Below are 22,858 nucleotides of genomic sequence, written 5' to 3' on the forward strand. Positions count from 1 at the left end.
GCCCCGGCGCGACCCGCCGCGGCCGTGCGAGCCGTGCCCGTGGCGAGCAGACCGCGCCGACTCGGGCGCTGGAAGCAGGGAGGACCGCCGGGTTTCCCGCGCCGCAGGCTCGCCGCCCCAGCGCGGAGGCACTTGTTGCGCCTGAAGCGCCCGTGCCCTCTCGCCCGCCGCGCCCGGCTGCTCTCCCCGCGGGCAGACGAGGGAGCTGCCGCCTTCCTCGGCTCCTGCTGCCCCGGGACCCGCTCAGCCGCCCCCTGCCCCTCGGCGGGCCTGGGGAGCCAGGGTGGCAGGAGGGCGGCGAGGTGGTTCCCAGTGCTGGGGGGGAGGCTGGGACTGTCGGCACCACCGAGGAAACTATGCTGCGGGGAGGGGGCTGAGGTGGGCCTTGCAAGGCTCCTCGGGCGCAGCGCCCTTGCTCTCCAGCACATGGAGGCCGTGGCAGGTGCTTGTCTGGCTGGCAGCCTGATGCAGGCAGACACTCTGCCCTCCTGCTGAGGAGCACCTGGCAGCCCTCCTAATGTCGATGGAATTGAAGATCCCCCCAATACAGGCACTATCGCCCTCAATTGATCCCTTCCCTCCTTGCACTTCTGCTCCTTGCCTGGCTCCCACATGCCTGCTTAGCTTCTCTGTCTCCAGCACATCTGGTGGTAGCATCACAGGGAGCCCAAAGAATTAGTAGCCACGAATGGGCGTTGAGGGGAGCAGGGGCTTTTTGAGGGGAGAATGGGAGAGACCTGGAATTGGTGGGATAGCAGGGACTAGCTCCTCTAGCTCATTAGAGCTTGCCTCCTCTCTGATTTGTCATAACAGAATTCCTCCAGGCTGTTTTCTGTGCCCTGAGGGCGTACAAAGCCCCTCTTTTCCAAAGGCATAGCCCCAGTTCCCACATTACTACAGCCCTGTCATACCCGTCTTCTGCCAAACACCCATATGCCCCCTAGTCTCATGCCCCAAGACCAGCCTGTTCCCCCCGCACCAGGGACTACACCAGAACGTCTCGATCCGTTCTACTGCTGTGTACGCTGTAGTTCTCTTGTGCATAATGGTGAAGTAGCACTTGGTATCACTACAACTTCACTGTAACCACCCCACAAGTATAAGAGATGTTGTAGTTCTTCATTTTTTCCCCATTTATTTGTTTTGCTTCTGCTTTCCCATTCCTTCCTCTCTTATATTCTAGCTTCCTGTCCATAGGGATTTCTACCCTAGTTTGAGACACACTGCTTGACACCCTCCCTTGACAGCTGTCCCCTCGAGCACATACTGCTATTTCTTTTGTAATCCCTACCAGCCATAATCCGGAGCCCTCATTGCCTGTTGTCCTGGGAAGGGCCGATGCATGTCAGTTTAAAGGCAGGCTTACAGTGGAAAGCAGGGTTCTCTGCAGCGTGCAATAGTCTGGTCCTTGAGGAGAGGGTGGGCTCTACTGGAGATAAAGCATGCTGATGTTGGCAGTTAGCTACATAGTAATTATCAGCGTTGATATATATATTTATTAAGAAAAAAGAATATTCTCTTAAAACAGGCAAGAAAAGCAAAACTGTTTGGAATGGAAATCGCTGCATAAGGAGACCTACATTCAGGTGCCTCCTTGCCTCTCCAGCAGACTTACAATTGTAACATGCCCTCAGCCACAATCCACACACTGCATCGCACACAAACAAGCAGCTTTGACTCCAATCTCATACTTTTTCCATGTAGAAAAAGCACACGGGACACTTTAACAGCACACACCTGGTCCTGCTGGTGGCATTTCTTGGAATTCTGAGCAGGATGTAGAAGAATGTCTTGTGTGTGCTGTGGCCGGCTGTATGCTGAAACGGAAAGCGGGGTTGTTTCAGAGTTGAGGAGTCGGCCTTTGAATGGTGTAAATAGGGTGGCCTTCATTGGAGCTCTTTTTGAGTTTTAGTGATTGTGTTGGAAGGAATTTCCCTGGAGCAACTGTTAAGTGTGAGTATAGAAGGCTTTTAGTAGGAAAAGTAAACAAAACTACAGGGGGGATATTGGTACTTAATAAAGGCAAATGAAGTTCTTAAAGTGATATATTAGCAGAAGTTACAGTTATCTATTTTTGTTCAAAATCTTTGTTGCTCAGATAGTTTGGAGAGATATATCATTTAAATGGCTTTTTTAAAGTTCAGACATGTGGTTCTATAGGATTTTCTCTGAGTTTGTGTGAAATAAATATCTTTTTCTATCTCCTGTCACTTTAAATTGTGCCTCTTACAGCTGTTTAAGTAAGGGTGTCCTGTGTTAGGAACTGGGCTGGAGCTCCTGCCCACCATTTCTTACTAACTGTGACCAAACTGTTCCTCTGGCTCCCATTCCCAAGCCCCTCTTTCTGTGTTAAGCCTTCAGATGGATTCCTAGACAATTAGGGGCTTTGCAAATTGGGTCCAGATGGAGAAAAATCACATTGATTTGAAATAGGATAGAAGAGTTTGAAAAATCTCAGCTGTGTAACACAACAGCCTGAAAGCAGCAGCCAAAGAGGACTGGAGCTCTTGGGAAACTGTTGCAGGTCTGCCACTGGGGCTGGTTTGTGCATACTTGGCAAGGGAGATGTCTTTCGCTGCTGAATACCATCATGGCCACACCGGTAGCAGATTCCAGAACTGATAGCCTTAATGTACATAGTCAGCAAGGGAGAGAGCCCAGCCGGGCAAGGGTTAAGCAAAACAACATTTTATCATGATATCCCAAAATATCATTAAGTTCTTGTGATTCTTAATGATAACACTTTATGTCATTGTTAGAGAAGAGGAGGATATGCAGGGATACTTAACAGGAACTGAAGTCAGGGTTGTACATTTTTGCCTTAGCTTAATTCAAATGAAAATATTTAAGATGCCCAAGAAAACAAAACTAACTTAAATAAATCAAGAAAACATCCATAAAACATTTTAAAGTGGTAATTTGGCAATTTTTGCAAGTTTTTTAAATATATTTTTCTATCAGGTATGCAGATTATAATTTGCATGTGGTACGTTAGGTCAAATCCTACTCAATATGTACAGGGGATTCTGCAGGTATGGAGAATGAAGATATGGGTTTTTTTTCCCCAAATCCCTGTCATGGTACCAGAATTTCTCTGAGGCCACTACTGCCATACTTGTTGTAGTATTATAGCTTGCTTCTTCAGGGAGGAGAGCAGTGATACATGCTTGGATCCACTGGCTCCATCCCATCCTTAGCCAGTTCTTGTTGTGCAGTTGAAGTGTAATGAGCCTATGAGAAATTATTCCATGAAGTCCAGAACATGCGGGTCTTCTTGAGAGGTTCAGGGAATTCTTTCCCTTCTGCATTGCTGTTGAGTAGAACAACAATAATTTTATTGCACTCAGGGAGGCAATCTTGCTGTGAATTGGTGATATGAATCTGAGACTGGTGGCTTGGGCTCCTTTATCTAGCTGGGTGGTGTTTTTAGCACCAGTTAATTGATTTTAGGCCTCCTATAGTATAGGAGCTGGCCTGCTCGTTTTTGGTTCATCTCACCACAATGAATGAAAGTAGGGTATCAATGCTGATTCTCTTAGATCTATCAGATAGCCCAAGTGTCACTATCCCTGATGTGATTGTTGGAATGTCCAAGATTATCACCCTTCCTGAAAGGTTTAGTCTGACTCCATAAATTTGCACTTGACTGTTGATGACACTCAGCTTTGTATCTCTTGCTCATTGGAAACTGGTGTAGTGAAATGACTTATCCTGTGTAACTAGGTTTGAGACAAGGATCAAATCTAGGTGGCTGAGATACCAGTCCTGATGCAACTGAGAAGGCTTTTAGGCTGGGGAGAATAATTGAAACAAATGGAGGAAATGTTTGAGCACCTGGTGATCAGTGAGTTAGTTCTGCAGTTTGGTTAAGATTTGCAACCTGAGGGTCTTGCTGGATCCCCAGCTGCTTCTGGTTACTTACATAGCAGTAGTTGCCAAGAATGTTTTTTTCCTCATTTGGCTTGGCAAAAAGTTCGCATCCTTTTCTTTCCTATGTGGATATCACAAGGATGTCTGTGCCTTCATCAGCTCACAGTTGGATTGGATTACTGTAATGTACTTTAAAGGTAATATCTTTTTGCAGGTAGTGCAGAGTGTAGTGATCCACTTGCAAAGTAGGCAGTTTGTCATGTTGGGGCGTGTTACTTTTTCCTCCATGATCTGAATTGGCTAATAAGTGTTTTTTGGTGAAGGTTTCAGCCTATAGCATCAAAAGGGTTTGACTCTTGTCACTTCATAGCACAGCTGGTATGTTTGTCCACAGCACTGAAACTAGTAGACTCCTGGGTTACATGAGCATAAGGCAGAGTAGGTTTGGACCCTCATAGAGCAGCTAAATCAGAAATGTATAACATAAGCTTTTGCAAGCAGAGGGCTTTCTTCAGCAAGGGGCACTGCTGAGAGAGGCAAGATGGGCAGGAGAGAGTACAACAAAACAAACCATTGAGGGACATAAGTCTTACAAAAGGAAATCCAGATAATGGGATAAGAATCTGTAGTATCAATTTAGACCCTACTTAACACAGTCCAGTCTAGATGATTTTCCTGTTCAGGTTTGTTTTTAAAATGTTGTTTAAGAACAGCTACTCTGAGGTATGTCTACAGAGGTTAAAGTGTTCTGCCATAGACTTTTGTATCATTCTGGAATTGATGTCAGACTGGTATTTGTTCATTCTCATGTATAGGGATCTCCCTGTCTGTCCATTGTAGACAGGAGAGTGGCACTATAAGCAAGTGAGGGCATATATGCTAGTGCTAGAGGTGTAGGTAAATGAACCTTGGACATTATAATTCATGTGATTTTATTCCAGTAATGATGTGGTCTGTCTTGATGAGGGGACACAACTACTACCTGGGCCTGGAGAAAGTGTCTTGGTGCCTTGGTGAGAAGAGGAGTTAGGTAGTCTGTTGGGGAGATGCCATTTGATGTTGGGGGTCTGCCTGTAAGCCAGGACAGGTTTGTCCCCCATGACTACCTGGAGATGATCATCATTTTCCAGGAGGGATTGGACGTCATTAATTATGTGTCTCAAGTGTTCAGTCTGGGGGCTGTAGGTGACAATCAAAGGAACTTTGTCGCCCTTGTCTCAGGGTTGATATTGTAGCAAGCCAGAGCAGGGTCTGAGTCTGAATCCATTGATTTGAATGGCTACTGTTTTAAGACCATTGTAATTGTAGGAATCTCTGCTCCAGAAGCTTAAGGTGTGCACCCCAGTCGCTGAGATCATAGCAGACATGTTGTAACATCCAGCTTGGCTATAGATGATGGATATAATAGTAACCCTGGAGTGACAGCCACTGGCATGGAGGTAGCTGTAGCAGTCATTTGGTTTCCAATAGTATGTAGTGATATGGCCATTGCAAAGTGCACATGGTGGTGTCTAAGAAATGAAATTTCTGGGAGACGTAGTCCAGAGTAAGTTTGATGGAAGAGTAGAAGTTGTTAAAGTCCCGGTGGAATTTCTCTAGAGATTCTTTTCTATGTGTCCATATGATGAAAATGTCATCAATGTAACTTAGAAATACTAGGGAGCTGAGAGAGCAGCTGTGGAGGAAGCAGACTCCAAAGTCTGTCATAAATATCTTGGCATATTGCACCAGGAAGCATGAGTGCCCGTGGCAGTGCTGTTCATTTGTAGATATTGCATAGGGAGTCCCCAAATCTGAAATAGTTGCGTGAGAATGTAATGGAAACAGTGTCCTCGTTGGGACTAAAATTCATTATGGCTCGTAATACATCCTCACCAGGGACATCGGTGTACGAAGATATTAAATCCCTGGTAGCTAATATGGTGTTGTTAGCTGGAAACTTGTCAATAGAAGCTAGTTACTTCAGGAAATCTAAGGTATTTTTCAAATAGCTGGCAGCTTCTACAGCATATGGAAACAGGATTGAGTCCAGGTAATCAGAAATTATGTTAACTGAGCATACCAAGGAAAAGGAGACAGTGAAAGGCCATGACTTCAGTAATTTACCTTCTATCTTTGTGGATCAAAGCCTGCACTTGGCAGCCTTTAGTAGACATTGCAATGCTCGCCTCCTAGACTTCTGTCTCAGGGGAGTGATCTGAAGTTGAAAAGGAAGTTGTTAATGGTTGGAAAAGATCTTAGGAAGTATGTTGTTAAGACTTAGTATCATGGTACAGTTTGTAGTCTTAATGTAATGTGTCATGAGATTGAGATAGAAGCAAAAATATTAATTGAAATGTATGAATTTTATTAATATTTTAATGCATTTCAAGATTAGGCTAGGACACAGGGCAATAAAACAGAAAATGCCTGTGTCTTACAAAGACAAATTGATCTATTATATTGGCCTGAAGCTGAAATCTCATAATAGGTACTGTAAAATTTTGGACTTTTTTAAAATCATGGCTGATATATAGCTATGGTATATAATTATCCACAACTTACTTTGGGAAGAGTTGAAGTTTGAATTTGCAGATCCCATGCCTCAAGTGCAGGGTTTTCACTGAAGTCACAGAGAAATATACAGGCAACTAGGGGTGTGCAAAGTGGGCAGTATTCAATTCAGATTCAGCCCAATTCAGGGGACAGTGATTTGATTCGCTGATTCAGATCACTGTCCCAATTTGATTCGGCCAAATCTGAATCTGAAGATTCGATTCTGATTCAGAGAATCAGCAATTCGGCCATAGGCACAGCTTTATATGTTTTTCTACGTACTTTGAGGTACCACGCATGGCTCATGAATGCTGAGATGATGGGGTGGATGGAGCTTCCCACGGGAGTGCTGGGCATGTCTCCCGCACACTCAGTGGTGGACCTGGAAGTGGATCAGAAGCATTTCCAGTCCACTTCCATTCAGACGCCAAGCACGCATGGGACCTCCCCCCACACGCACTCCCCTGGCTTAGTGATCAGCTGCGGGGGGACCCCCAGGGCCCCCCCCCCGGACCCAGGAGGCACCAGTCACTGAGCCAGGGGATTGGGGGGGGGGTCCCCCCACGTAATCAGTGACAGACCTGAAAGTAGACCAGAAGTGCTTCTGATCTACTTCCAGGTCTACCGTCAAGTATGCAGGGGACTCCGCCCCCTCCCCCCCCCCCCCACTCCTGTGGGATGCTCCATTTGCCCCACCATCTCAGCATTCATGAGCCACACCTGGTAGCTCCTATTAATGGGTCTCCTGATTCAATTCGGATTTGGAGATCTGGCCACTGAATCGGGCCGAATCTCCTCCAAATCAAATCAGTGACTGAAGCTTCGTACAGCCCTACAGGCAACCGTTTTACTGCATTGGGTCTTTATTTGTAGGTAATACATAGCAAATAGTCACTAAGGTGAGGTGTTAGGCATATTCTGTGAGGTGTGAAGTGTGCCCTCAATTCTAAATTAAGTCGAGAAGCATTCATAGACCTGAACGTTACCAAAGACCTCTCAGAATTGGGCCCTGGCCTAATGTATCTCTGACAGTACACAGATGAACAGGAATTTCTATACATAAATTTCATTCTGGAGTCTAAAACCTGTTGACTTGCTACTAAACATTTCTATTAATTTAATTATTACCTGGATCAAGTTAATAGAAACTCAAAATTGAGAACTGTTAATGTTCTATGGATAGAAATAACAAGTACTTACAGTCTTGTTTTTAAATCCATTTTTTTCCAGACCTTTTAAAATGTTCTTCTAAGTTTTTACAGGATTTTGATGTTGTTTATGAGAGCATTTATTAAACTTATTTGGATGAAGTATTCATCAAACTTCACTTTAAGTTTTATAAGATACAAAATTAATAGAAGTCTATTCAGTAAGTAGTTAAATTTGAGTATCATTCCAATACGTATATTTTACAGGATGAGATAAGACTCTAGAAAACTGTGCAGTGATTATTTTAATTCAAACAAAAATTAGGTAATTATGGAAACTACAGGAAGAAGGCACATTAGAAAAGCTAACAATTATTTTATATAAAAGTTAAAAATATAGAATATACTGAACCATTTTTCTGCTAGTAGGATTAGGTGTAATAGGAATATTTGAGCATTTATTTTGGAAATTATGCTGAAGCTCTCTTGAAGGGTAGACGCATTGGAAATGTCTCCACATCTTCTTACCCATTGTGCTGTAAACGAGTAAGGATATCTTCCTTTACATACATTCCATCCTTGATCTCTCTAAGGACATTACTAATAAGGCTGCTAATAGCAACTCATTCATAAACATCATCAGGGAAAGGTGTTGCTGTTATTCCTAGTTTCAGCCACAGATAGGCTGTTCCAATTACAAGTATCAAAATAAGACTGATCACACTAGATTGTCCAGAAGTTCAAAATGCAATCATTCTGCGCTCTCGGCTGTCTCCTATGGGGGTTTGAAGACGCCCAGGGACTCTGCTAGGCTTTGCAGGGTCCATTTCTTTCTTGACTTGGCCAAAAAGAAAAGGGGAGGTGGAGGAGGGAGACAGGGGAATATCTCCCAAATACTGTTTACTTGTGTCATCAAAATGAAATACAAAAAACTAGAACTCTTGGTTCCAAAATGATACCTTTTATTAGACCAACTGGAATGTCACTCAAATACATTGTGCAGATCTGTGATCTTCTCCCTCCTTTCTTATAGGAAGAACGAAATTGTTCACAATTGCCATTTAAAACAGCCCCACTTGAATGAATCAAACACGTTGCATTTCTCTGCACTATTATTGGTCTATGTTCTCTATAGATTGATGGCTATGTTAATTATACTTGGTTAGCATTGTTTTTTAGCTTTTCTTTGTAATCGTAACAGCTAGATATGTACCATTTCATTAAAAAAAAAGAGATTCTGTAAAACAAGATAGCAGCTTGAGAGGGATTGTGTTACACTATATCATTGCAGACTGGCTGCACCCAAGACTTGTACATCACTGAATAATCATTTGGTGTAATAATGTTCAGTCACTGCTGGCTGAGGGAGGTAATAATCCTTATCAGTCCTTTGAGCCCTCCATTCTCCCAGTGGAAGAAAACAAACAGCAATGGTCTTTGTCCATATATCGTGGGCAACTGCTCCTATTATAGAAAGGGTTGGCAGAATTATCAATGCTTACCACCACCGTTGGTACTAAATTCAAGTGCATTTGATTGTTTTACCCTTTAAGTAATTATGCAGTCTTCCCCAGGCCATGCTTATATTCAAATTTATGAAAAAGCATACAGAAATAAAATTAGGTAGGGGTGGGAGTGTGCCAGGATAGGATGTACACAGCATGCTGGTAATGGCTAACCAGTACTGAAATAGCCTAAGTAAAGGCAACTCGGAGGTTAATGAAGGAGGAGAAAGCAGAGATTAAATAAGTCTGCTTGAGAGATCACTGACTCCAGCACAGACCCCTCCTTCCCTATTTCCATGCCTTAGCAAGGAGCAGGCCACTCCAAAACCAGGCCAGGAACAGAGTCAGGCAAAATCTTTCTGATGTTCCTAACGACCTGCTCACTCAAGTCCTCAGGTGATTTGGAAGAAGAGGGAGCAACAGATCCAGAAGAATGTACTATACACAGCTTTGCCCAAGGTTTAAGGTCATACTCTAGCTGAGGTAAATTACATTTATTTCTCCTCTTTCCCATACAGCTGCTCCTCAACCCCATGCATATTTAATTTTCATTTGCTGCCATAAATCAATTAATTCTCCTTCATAATATAATATCCCCAAGAAATTATGTTTTTCCATTTGAAGAAAGTCAGTTATTCTTGCCTCCTATCCTTTGAGCAGTCAGTTTTCACCCCCTATTCAGCTGCATTTGTGCTTTTTCTGTGCTGGGTGTTACCAGTGCCCTTGGCATCCCAGCTGCATCTCCACCAGGGATCTCTGCTCCTTCACTCCAGCAGTTCAGAAGTCACCTGTTCCTTAATGCCTCCTTTCCTCTATCCAGGACTAGAAAAAACAGAGGGTCCTAGCTAGAGGGGTTTGCTCTTTTGCTGAAGGTTGTACCAGCTTCTTTTTTTTAGGGTTAGAAGGGAATATTTTCACCGGGTGAAATTAGTATGTATGGGGGCTGGGAGGGGGAGGAATGTAGCAAGAGGTAAGTAAGGGAGCATCTGCTCCCAGCATCAAGTTAGGAGGGGCAGTCCATGCCCCAGCAGCAAGAGCAGCCCCAGGGCTTACCCATGCTGAGAGTTTCAATATAGTCCCTGGTGGTGGTGGTGGCACCAGCTGCTTTAAGAGAAATTGCTGGGGTGGGCAGAGTTTACAGCAGCGGCGGCAGCAGTTCAGCTAGGAGCTTTTTAGCGGTTGCCCACTCCTACTTCTACTCTCTTGCAGGGTTTGCCCAGGGTGCCGACTCTGTTAAGCCTTGGTGTGGTGGGGGATGGTTGCCTTCTCTTTAGCCCTTTTCCTAAGATAGTCTAAGCATAATTAACTAACTACTTCCTTGTTGCAGAGGCGGGACATTAGCAGTGCACTTGTTTCCCCTCTGCCCCCCCCCCCCTTTTCTTTTTTAACCTGCAGGGTACTCTTGCTGTTTCGGATAGAGTTCCTTATATTTGTGGATGATGGTTTGAAGCAGGAATCGTGAGATTTCCTTCAGGATAGAAATAGACATCACCAAATGAAGTAGATTACCTGTGCCAGGATGTGTTGCCCTTTAACACTTTCTAATTTGGTTCCCTTGCCATTATAGGTTTGCAGTTTGTGTGAACTGCATGGACACTCAGCAATATCTTAAATGAGAGTATGGAATTTGGTCCTTCCTGAACAGTACTGATGCTAAACTTGGATTATGATTACTAGAGGTGTGCAAAGTGGGCCCTATTCGATTTGGATTTGGCCCAAATCAGGGACAGTGATTCAATTTGTTGATTTGGATTACTGTCCCTGATTCAATTCAGCTGCTTCTGAATCTGAAGATTTGATGCTGATTCAGAGAATCAGCAATTCAGACATAGACGCAGCTTTAAATGTTTTTTCTACATACTTTGAGGTAGCAGGTGCAGCTCGTGATTGCTGCGATGCTGGGGCGCGTGGAACGTCCCACAGGAGTGGGGGGCCCTCCACATGTTCAGCGATGAACCCGGAAGTGGACCAGAACTGTTTCTGGTCCACTTCTGGGTCTGCTGTTGAGTGCACTGGGGAGCCCCCCGCACTCCTATGGGACACTCCATGAGCCCCAGCATCGTAGCACTCACAAGCTGCTTGCTACCTAGAGGTATGTAGAAAAAACATTTAAAGCTGTCTCTATGTCTGAATCTCCGAGTTGATTCAGAGGGTTCTGATTTGATTTGGAGAAATGAAAGGGTCCTCTGATTTGCTTTGGATTTGGAGATTTGGCCACTGAATCAGGCCAAACCTCCACCAGATCAAATCAGGGACCGAAGCTTTGAACTGCCCTAATGATTACCCCAGTGCAACTGTGTTGTAGAAGGAGCATTTTGATTTGAAAGTCCTGTCAGACTGGTATTAAATTTACTGCAAATGGTAGAAAAGTCCTGTATTGCTTATTTCCCTCCCACCCCCCTGCCCTCAAATGTGTAAAAGCAGTGTGTGCAGTCTAAAGTTTGTGTAACATCAATTGCCTAAACATTGCTTCCACCAAATTTGTGGTGATGTCACTGAGCTTTCTAAATCATATACTAAATTTGGGGGGGGATTATTCTGTTTTTTATAACATGCATTCTCTAAAGTGAAAAAATTAATCTCACCCAGATACATTTCTGTTTACTCATATTTTATTGCTGGCATACATGTAATGAGTATGAAACTACTCTTAAAAAACCCAGAATACAGTCTAAAGTGTAGCAGATGCCCGCCAGGACTGATATTTTATGTTTATGCCTAACTGTCATCAGTGATTAAATATCCAATGATTTATTAAAACATCAATCACTAGGGAAGCCATAAGATAAAGACTATTTGAGTTAAAGATGTAATATTAAGATTTCTGATTTATCATAGGGTTTTTTATATCTAAATGCTTACCATGTTTACTACTGTTATTATTACTTATTTTTCTATAAGTACTCTGTACAGGTATTAAGAACATAAACTATAAACCAGATTTGAAATGATTATAGATATAAGACCTTTCTTGTAATTTGGGGTCTGATCATCAACATTGCTAGTGTCATGAAGATAACTGACTTATTAGCAAGAGCAAATAAACTGTTCTAGGAACCTGTATGGAAATAAAATTGATCCATTTGAGACACAAATTCTTCATGCCTTGTGGAACAAGCAGCCCCATTGACTACAGTGGAACTGCTTATGTAAATAACATGAGTGACAACCAGCTCTTCACAGTACTAAGAGATAACTAGTTGTAAAGAGCTGAGAAGTGGAGTTCAAATGTTTGTGCCCAAAAGCTTGCAAAGAACAATTTTTCCAACTGTTTAGTTGGTCGAATAAAAGATACCACGTTTACCCAAAGATCCTTGTCTGTTTATGTCCTTACACCAACATGGCTACAACCAGCAACTCCCAAGATCGTGAATTCTTTAACTTTGGCCATGGAGCAGGTCCTTTGGCCAAATGCACATCGTGGGAAAGGCTCAATTTACCAAATGTTTTACTGTTGCAGAGTATAGAAGGAGGAGGAATGGGATTTCCCTACCTCTGACAGACTTCCGTTCCCATGCTTGTTTTTGATCTTCTTGCTTGTCTAACTGGCCATCTGTTTCTGACATTAGCTAGGCAGTAGTGTGACAACCACTTATCTTTCCCTCTCAGTTAATCTACCTGGCTCTCTGGTGACATTTCTGTAATTTATAGCACAGTTAGCATTTCAGGATACTTTGATTAATCCAGTAATGTTTATTAAGATTGAGAAGAGGCAGATGTCTTACATATGTAGCTATCCTGACTTGTATTGTGAATGGATCTATCAGTTTGTCAAGGAAGAGGATTTAGGATGTTTGGGGTTTGGATGAAAATGAGTTGTGCTGCGATTGCATGGGAGTGTTGTTTATTATGACCCCTTGCAGAGTTTGAGCAGGTAGAGGGCCTTCCACAGCTATATTCTGACCTTCAACATTTGGATTGTTCTTAGATTTCTCACCAAACAAGTCACATGGTCCCAAGTTGTGTGACTCACATGACGAGGATTAGCTTGTGCTCACATTCACTTGTCATCTTGCATAAGAATTTAAATTCAAGTCTGAAGAAATGAAAGAATAAAATATGGACCCATTGTGTCAGCTGCCTTACAGATGTCAGACAACAGTTTATCCTGAAAAGAGCTCTAAAAATGCTGCAAAAGGCTTTTTATGGCTATTTAGTAAGTTAGCAAACCATGAGGTTGCTAAGGGCAGGAAATCTATGGAGATTCCGTCATTCAGGAGGAAAAACAGAAGAGGGGAGACTCAGATGTGAATTACTGTATTAAAATGTGAATGTTTGTGTGCCTATAAGAACTAGATAATAGACGCATGCGCAACACAATGCATAGGGTTCCTCTCTTACCATTAAACTCAGGCTTAGCTCTGTGATGGGCACTCAGAAATTATATGCAATTTCAATGACAGCCTGTCACAAAATCCCATCAATTATATGCATTTAACTTTAAAAAATGTCTGCATCTATACTTATACTGTAGCAATGCAGATTGTGGAACAGTTGCCTAGATTACCTGTCCATAAAATCTTTTATGTGCCTAAAATTAAGCACTTACAATAAAACCACATACAGATGTCTAGATAAGTTCCTGGATCTCTTATGAAAATCAGGCCATGTATTTAGGTTAAAAACCTGTGGCTTACATTCATAAGCATTTGCTGCAAGATAAATATTATTTGCTAAAAGCTTTGATTTCATTTTTTAATTGTGCATTTTGACTCTTAAGAGGATATCCTAATAATGCAGATTCAGTTGTGGTAGTCTAATTTTGTACATCAACCTATTTTTCCGCTAATCATTGACAAACTTAGTAGAATACTTGACCAAATATATCATTCCTGGTACATGTAGCAGTTCCTGGGAAATGCTAGGAACTGTTGGTCACTTGGCCAGTATTTTTTAAAGCAGATTTTAAGGCAAAGCATCTCCAAATAGTGGTATTTTGTTAGGTCTATAAACCTCTGTTCCTTCCTATCATACCTGCCATAGGTGTTGGTCTTTAATATAGCTATTGTTGGAGAACTCAAACTGGGTGGAATCAGCTGGAACAGTGAGGTGCTATGAATCACCAGGTGTCTGAAGTTGGACAGTGTTGGTAGTGGCACAAGATACGTAGATTCTTTTTATGAGAAAGTAATGTTTTATCAACAAACTTGCTGCAAAAGTACTTTTTGTTTCAGGGGACAAAGTTTTAAAAATTATTAGAGATTTTTCTCCTATGCTGGCTTTAATTAATTTAAAGCAAGGCAGTTAAATGACAAATACCATAACTAAAAATGTGTCAAAACCCTTTTTCTTTTGGATGTTTGTGGTATTTGGGTTTTTTTTTTTTGTTTGTTTCACTCTCAGTTTGGGCAATAAAAATAGACTTTCACATCCTGATATTCATGCACTAGTATGTTGCTGAAGTATTTGGCATACAAACTTTGTAAAGGAATATTAATATCCAAATAAAATACTATTGATACTGATGGTACCCACAACCCCTTTCCCCCAGCTCATAGCACCATTTCTTCCTATTGGTATTTTTGTAAAATCTTGTTTATTGTGTACGTTAAATTTTGGGCCTAAATTGACCCATTAGTGAACTCTTAGTAGAAGAAACCTTTTCTGTTTTTGTTTCAACTGTAGCCAGAAGAAGCTTGCTTACCATTGCTATTTGAACCTGCTATTAGAGTTAAAAGTTGTGGGTTGTTTTCTCTGCATGTGGCTCTGGATGATATAACTTGCCAAATACTTAAATTTGTTTAAGTTACATTAAAGGACAGGTGTTTGGTTACAGATCTGATCTTTTATGTTTCTCTTTTTCTCCAGCTGCTCCAGAGATATAGGGGTTTTTTCCAGCAAAAACTTCCAGTCCTTGCTGTGATAAGTAGTAAGCATAGGATTTAACTGGGCAGTAAATGCTTATAGGACCAATCCCATAATAACTATCTAATAATGTAAAATACTGCAATTGTCCTATGGGTGTGTTTCTTCTTAAATAGTAGTGTACAAATAAGAACTGGTATTGTGTTTTTATGTATACTATTTCCAAACCTGACTGTTTAACCATGCGGCAAGCACAAATGATTCTGGTAGTTCCAGAATCTTATAGATGCTAATCAGATTGTGTGAAAAATAACTATCTTGTGAAGCCTACTAATGTGTGGGTCAAAGGTAAAAATTATCTGAAAAACAAAGATAATGTTAATCATAGTAACAAATTATTCTCTTCCTTCTGTTCAACAACTGATATAGCAATTGTGGGTTTTTTCTCATTTAAAACAAGTGCCAGGCAAATATTTAACTGTAACAATAACAGGTTCAAGAAGATCCAGTTTTGGCTAGTAGGTTATCTCTAGATATGGGACTGGCCCCTCTGAGCATGCAGTTCTGAGCCAGGGATGTTCTGACTTCTATACTGCTGATAGACAGGCTGCCTCATGGAAGCACTAATATTTTATAGCTGTGATATTGGCCATTCAAGTAAAAACAAAGAAGCACAGCTCCTTCAAAATTATTAGCTTCTGCATATCATTATGATTTCTGTGTCAGCTAACATAATATAGTAAAAAAATTGTTAACAGGTACTTGTAGGTCCAATACATAATGATCACCGCATGATTTCTTATGCAACTTCTGTGAGATGATTACAATTTCATTACAATAGTATTTATTTAATATATAGCAGCCTTCAAATACATATACAACGAAACAGACTGATTTCAAAATGAATATATTTGTCTTGCAAATAGGAACCAGTGTAGCATGTATGTTTTGGACATGTGTTTAGTCAAATTTTAGGGAACTTATTGCCCTTGATCCATATGTAAAGACATCCCAAAGCTTTGGTGAAAAACTCTACAATTTGAAGGCACCCTTACTCAGACCCAAAGTTCATTGAAGTCAATAGGCAGTTTTCCATTACTTTACTGGTCTTTGAACAGGGCATTCTGAGTCTCAGCGGGGGTTTAAATTGTTGATCACTTACTTTTTTTTAACACATTTTGCTTTTTTTCCTTTAGGAAACTCTTCCTCCTCATACTTGCAATATGCATGGCTCTGGGTGCTGCACAAATACCAGAACAAGGTGAGATAATTTTCTGATAACAGAATGATTACATTAGAAGAAAATAGTAAATGGCTTTTGGTAGTAATAACCAAAGTGACTAATTCAAATGTCAGATAGAGTACAATGGAAGTATAAAATTTAAAGTAACCAGTTTGGAAAAGATGACCTTTTGAAAATTACTCAGCTTTTCTGTCCATGAAATTGCTTACATATTTAAGCAAACTCTTCATAAAAGAGAAGTCTTGTACACTGAAAAGGCTTTGATTGTGTCTTCACTGTAAGTGGGTGGTTTTGGGGGTGGCAAACTATGACTGAGTTACCTTTGCACTTCTCATTATTTTGCAAGCAAACCAGTGCATATAATAAGTGCTTAGTCTAAATTGGCATTATTAAGGCAAACAGTGAAATTTATTTATTAGCATATAGGCAACCCCCGCCTAGCGCTCTTAATTGGTTCTGGAAAAACTGAGCGCTAAGCGAAAGCGTGTTAAGCAAAACCCATTTCCCCATTGGATTTCATGTAAATAAAGGTTTTGCACCATCTGTCAGCCCAGACCCCATTCTTCTGCAGCCCCACCCTGGACCCTGCCAGCCTGGCTCCTGCACTCCTGCCGGCCCTGGGGGACCTGCCTGCCCAGGGATTTATGGTGAGAAGGCAGCAGGACTCTGGCGCAGAGTAAGCAGTGGGGCCACCCACCTGCCCATGCCCCACTTTTTTCAGCGGGAACTCCTTTCAGGGCACCCGGCACAGGTTGCTGCAGGGGGTGGGGGAGCCCTGTGGTCTTGGCTTGCAATGGCCCAGCCCCGTGCTCCTGCTGCCCTCCTGGCCCTTCTCACTGCTGCCGCTGCTCCTCCCCACCTGCTAGCTGCTCCAGCACCATGTGCCGGAGCAGACCCTGCAGTCCTGCCACCTCGCCCAGGGCCCTGCCGGCCTGGGCTCCAAGCTCACACTGCCCAGCCCTCCGCCCCATCCCTTCTCACTGCTACTGCTCCTCCCAGCGTGCTCCAGCACCACGTGCCAGAGTGGACCCCAGGTTCCTGCCACCCCTCCCTAGGCTCCTGCCAGCTGCTATTCACCACTTCCCTTGATGCTGACGCCGACACCACTGGTTCTCCCCATGCCTTCTGCCCACACTGAGTACTATAATGAAACGCACTCAATGCTAAGTGAAACCAGGTAGGTATTTTAAATTAATGCTATAACAAAACCACGCTAAGTGAAACTGCATTAAGCGGGGGTTGCCTGTATAACTATATTCAAATGCAGATACTGGTTAGGAACTTGAGATGTGCTTTGTTTCTGTCTCACTGCTGCCATGGCACTGATATTTGTTATGGTAGAGACAACTAAGGAATATTAACACCCCAAACTGAGAGAGGTAAATATGTTAGGATGGTGATTTTCAGCTCCCGAAGCTGGGGCAGCATTGATGCCTGTCACATGGCTTCACCATTTAGGTGAGGCAAGAAATGACATCCCTTGTCCCACAAATGTTCATTCTTAACTGGTAAGTTGGCTGACCACAAAATGTAAACAAAATGAAACAACTGTAATCAACTTTTAAGAAAGGATCAAGTTCTGATCATATTGTTAAGATGGATTAGCAGCTGGTTACTTGTGCCGTTACCCACCAGTTACTAATATATTTATGTTGTCTCTATTGCTTATCTTGTGGGTTATTTGCTTTGTCCTGAGTATATTTCTTCTTTTCCTTTCCTGCTCTTATTCATATTTTCCCTCTGTTGCATGTTTATTACTTCCCAACGCTCTTTATCCTCCTCTGGCAAACTGTCCCTTTATTTCTGTATCCTAATGTGGGGCATGGGGAAAGTATGCTAGTAGGATGCTGGGAACTGTCCAGAGCCACTTGCAGCTGAGCCAAGATCAGAAGCAGAAAGGGAAAAATAATGTTAGGGCTGGCTGGTTGAGTAAGGAGCCATGCATCTATGTAGATGGCTCCAGTGGTCCGCCATATGAGGGGCCATCCCAAGAACAGGAAAGGAAGGTTGATGGACTTAAACATCCTTTTTACTATGAAACAGAAATAGCTAAGAGACGTAAGAGAGAACAAGATGCCATCAAAATGAGTTTGACATTATGGTATGATGATTCATAGATCCATAGATTGTAAGGGGCTGGAAGGGACCTCACAAGATCATCAAGTCCCGCCCCCCTGCACTAGGCAGGAAAGACAACTGGGGTCAGGTGACCCCAGCAAGGTGACCATCCAGTCTCCTCTTGAAGATTTCCAGGGTAGGTGATTACATGATAGTTTCTCCACAATTCAGGATGAAGCTAGTTTCCCATGACATAATTTTTAAACTTTTTAACCTTGGGTGCTAGGTCTTAAATCCATGTAGAAACTGAAGGCAGTGCAGTGTAGTGCATGCTTCTGACTGAGTCAGTGTCTTTGCAGATGGCAAAGCATGGGTATATGCTCTCTACAGCCCATGGGTTTCCATGAAGAGTTTTTGACCACAAAATCCTAACTGGCCTTGGGCCGACTTACTTCATGGAATGCCTCTCTGCCACGGTGCCACAACTAGGTTGTCCTTCCGTCAGTCACAGAGATAACCCTTGAGACCTACTCTGAGCCTCCCTTTACTGCCCTTGCTGGTGAGCAATATATTTTGCCTCCTGGGCAGTTGCCCACCGTGACTTGATTGTAGAGCTAAAGAGATATAATTTTGCCTTGGGGGAAGTCACTACTCAACCAGTTGGGATGACGCTCAGTTACTTGTGTTATCCTGACTTGCTGCATGGAAAGCTCCCTTATTGGGGTCAAAATTGGGGGCTTCTCTATCCCTACACCCCCACCGTGGGCCTCTGCATATATATTCTGTCAATCCTAGCTCCCACTGTTAAGTCTCCACAGCAGAGCTCCTTAGCAGTACCTCCTGGATTTATTATCTGGTGTCTCCTGTAGTCCATCAGCAATTAGGATTTGAAAATTTGGGCAATTCAACTGCTAGTCACCCTCCTCAGGCATGCTCCTCTGGCATCCGATCTCCCCCATCACTGCTTCCAGTGTCCCTTTTGAGCAGCTCTGGGGCTCACCCAGCCAATCAGAGTGGGGCAGAGTCTTCCAGCTGCAGCAGTTGTCCCCTGTTGTAATGGGAAGCACATGCTGTGAATTGTTGTCAGGGGTCCCATCTTCTGGGATCCTTGACTCCCTGGTGCTTGGCATTCTGGCAGGGGCAGTCTCAACCAGGACCTCACTTGCCTGTGTTCTGTGTTTCCTGGTGGGAACTTCTGGGTTGCTGTACTGGGACTGAACTGCTTGACACGCTGCCCTTAGCGTTGTCCCAAACTGCCTCGGTGTTGTTGAGGCTTTTTGCCCACCTACTGGTAAGAGGAAGGGGGTGAGCAGGGCGTTCTTCCCCACTCCTGCCACCCTGTCACAAGCATAAGGGAGAGAGCTGTTAGAAGGGCATTCTGTCTTTCTACTTTTGCAACCCTCATCATTCTCATATACAAGTGATTTTTAGCTTTGGAGCTTGCTTCCCACTTGATCTAAATTCAGATCAGGGAACCATGAAAGGTTTATCTACCTAAGGAAGGAGATTTTCTTGGGGAGCAATAGATTAAGGTGGGCATGATTTTCTTCCACATTTTTCCTTTGCTTTAATTATTGCTGCTTATAATGAAGTTTCCTGCAGTTTGTTTCCTTATATGGTGTTCTTCTAAAATGTTTGTCAGAGATGATGACAGATATTTGTTCACAGAAGTTTATGTAAATAAAATAAATATGTGGCAGTGGTAGAGTATTTGAGATCAAGTAGTTTACTGTCCCATTCTTAAAACTCCAGGCAGCAAGCAGAACAGTGAAACTATTTCAGGTATATCAGGGAGGAAATTTCCCATGTATTTCACAGCTGCATAAGCACATGAAGCTTCAAAATGTGTGTGTGTGTGTACTTCTCAAGGTACATGCATAATTTCCATCAAAATTAACTGGAGTTATAAGCATACATGCCAAAGAGAAAAGAACACTTACAATCTTATTAAAGAAGATAAAGGTTATAATTTCTCCCATCAAATATATAGGAGTCTGCAGAAAAAGATTTAAACTTTCAGATCTGGAGTAAAAAGACCACATCATTTATTGTTCTTCTACATGAGGAAGATTGTTGTCCTATTCATGAGTTTATAACCTAATCATTAATTCTGAAGCACATTCTTTCCTTGGTTTAAGCATGACTGTAAAATGTAGTTTAACATATAAAGTAATGAATTGTCAACTAAGCTGCTTTAGAACATTTAAAATGTGAGTGGATTATTTTATATATGAAAAGTTTTCAAGGCATAGTGAGATTCATGTGTCTATTGTATTTCAGCCAAAACCTTTCTTAGCTTAAAAGTAACACTGGTTTCATAATGATTAGACAAAAACCATGTTGTGTATGAAATAGTTCACTCAGAATCAAAAGTCAGTCAAAATAAGAAGCACTGAAAGGGTCAAGACAGTTCAAACAGCCTATCCATAAGACTAATAAGAAATCCAGACATACTAATCTGTTAACAAAATTTCTTACTGAATTTGCTCAGGAACCAGACACTACCCATTAAGAGCAACTTGGCACCAATTTCTTTATTATAAATATCTTGGCTCCCCATTCAATCAGAAATTTGAACAGAGAGGTTAAACTGGCAGTTATTCTGTCAAACATTATGTAGTTTGCAAGAATAATGTCTTGAGTCCTTAGTACTCAACCTTTAGGCATCAAGTCCCAAGTCAGTCTGCAGAACTTGAAATATCCACAGCTCTGCTTACCTGGCCTAGTGTCAAACAAAGCTGAGCACCAGTCAGAGGAGTGTGCCCCACAGTAACTGAAGCCTCTTGCATTCTGGGGAGCGCTTACCAAATGGACTGCATGCTGGTGCTGAACTGCTCAACTGAGGCATTGACCAAAGAAGCCATGGCAAGATGAAGATGCAGAACTATAAAATAATTGGCCCAATGTCCTGATATTGCTGCAAAGTGATATTGCTTTGGTACATTGGCAGCAACGTGGTAGTGCTACTTCATCCTGTGAAGAAGCTGCACTTCCTATGAGAAGTGCAAACCCCCTGCAGTTTCATGCTATTGTGCTGTTATTGTTTTGGGGCTCTTTGAGATTTCGTTCCCTGGAGCAATGACTCTTCATTCTCCAGCTACTGTGTGTACTTGAATGCAAGATGAGTTCCCCTCCTCTCCTCCCCACATTGGCATGGGGAAAAACACCCTTACAATCACATACAACAAAATATCACTAAATACATTGTTTATGATTAAATTGCTGCCAAAAGCAGCATATGCTCAGCAATGGAAACCAACTGTGAAGTGGATTAAAATCAGCCAATGCTGAACATGACTGTAATACACATGGACCACATTGGGCAAACACGCTGATGGGAACCTTGTTTTCCCCTTCTTGTAAAAAAACAAACAAACAAAAAAAACAGGCAGGAGTAGCATCCACAAGGAACTGGTGCTGACACCAGGAGGTGACAATTTTGACATTCTTCCCATGTTGCCAAAAATGCTTGATCTTAGCCAAAAGGCCAAGCTGCTGATGAGAACCTTTAGGTTTTGGGGGTTTTTTGGTGGCCTTTAAAAAATGGGTGGGTGTTCCTTCTACAGGGAACTGGCACTGGGCCTGGAGGTACTACAATACCAGGCTGGCACTGAGAGGGCCAGAGCCATCCCTGACACCCTATTCTTGGCACCAAAGTTGCTGCCTTTGATATGCTGATAGAACCTACCACAAGAACAGGCTAGTGCAGCCCATCTGAATAAAACAGATGGTACTGCCCATTAAGCACAATCTCCCTCACCACTTACTCTTTTGCAAGTCATGATGAGCCACAATATTGCATACAGGTCACCCAGAATCCCTCTGGCACCCTGTCTCTCAGCCATGAGCATCCCCCTGGTGCATATGATTAGTGTAGCCCTGTCCTCCTTGAGGTGAAGCAGGACTAGGTTGCCCTGTACCTCATTTGCATATACATTTTTGGAGCATCTCAGGATTCATGACAAGAGCACCCAGACATAAGTGGGGGTTAATTACCATACAGATCATTTGTGGGGGGGTATCTGGAGCACACACACACACGCATACTAAGCAGTGCTGAGCTTTGGGATCACTATGGCTTGAAATGCTGTTGATTCCGGTGGGGCCCAGCCCAATGAGTGATGTGGTAAATCATAAGCCTTTGGTTTTTGACTAATATAATACATAGTTTGTCCTGTATATAAGTAGGTACCAAAGTGCTGTTCAAAAATGGATTTATTGCATACCTATGCTAAAGTCTGCAGCCGTTTAAAAAAAAAAAAGATAAATGCATTGATTCTGGATAAACTAACTGCATGGATACAATATTCAAAGTGCTATAGCCATGTTTAGTTTCAAGGTTGTTGTTTTCAAATTTGCTCCTTACTTCCACATCCTCAGGGAGACCAGGGTCAAACAGTAAGGAGTGGGGGAAGAGGATGCCAGGGGAAAAAGTTGGGAAGTAGAGAGCAAAGGAGATACCTGACACCCCAGATTTCTAGCAATAGGAGGGGAGCAAATTCAAGGCAGACCTCCAATAATTAGATTCTAAATTTATAAATTTTCCATATGTAGAATCTAATTATTGGGTGCTGTTTTCTATTTGAATAAATATGGTATTTAAGCTAACAACACTAGCAATTGCCCGTGACTCTTTTTCTCTACAGAGCTCAAAACAGGAAGTCTCATTTTATGCGAATAAAAAAATAAACAGA

The 22,858-nt window shown here is 42.4% G+C and overlaps 1 protein-coding gene across 2 annotated transcripts in view; it reads left to right on the plus strand.

Annotated features, from left to right (window-relative positions):
* COL24A1 (collagen type XXIV alpha 1 chain) overlaps positions 1 to 22,858 on the plus strand; it is a 271,129-nt gene that overhangs the window by 281 nt on the left and 247,990 nt on the right. For both annotated transcript variants that reach the window (XM_019531158.1, XM_019531159.1), the window contains exon 2: positions 16,060 to 16,124. In XM_019531158.1, coding sequence (XP_019386703.1) covers positions 16,060 to 16,124 — 65 coding nt within the window. The remainder of the gene's footprint in view (positions 1 to 16,059; positions 16,125 to 22,858) is intronic.

This window comes from Crocodylus porosus, unplaced genomic scaffold, assembly GCF_001723895.1.
Source record: "Crocodylus porosus isolate Cpor-Errol unplaced genomic scaffold, CroPor_comp1, whole genome shotgun sequence".
In the NCBI taxonomy this organism is placed as follows: Eukaryota; Metazoa; Chordata; order Crocodylia; family Crocodylidae; genus Crocodylus; species Crocodylus porosus.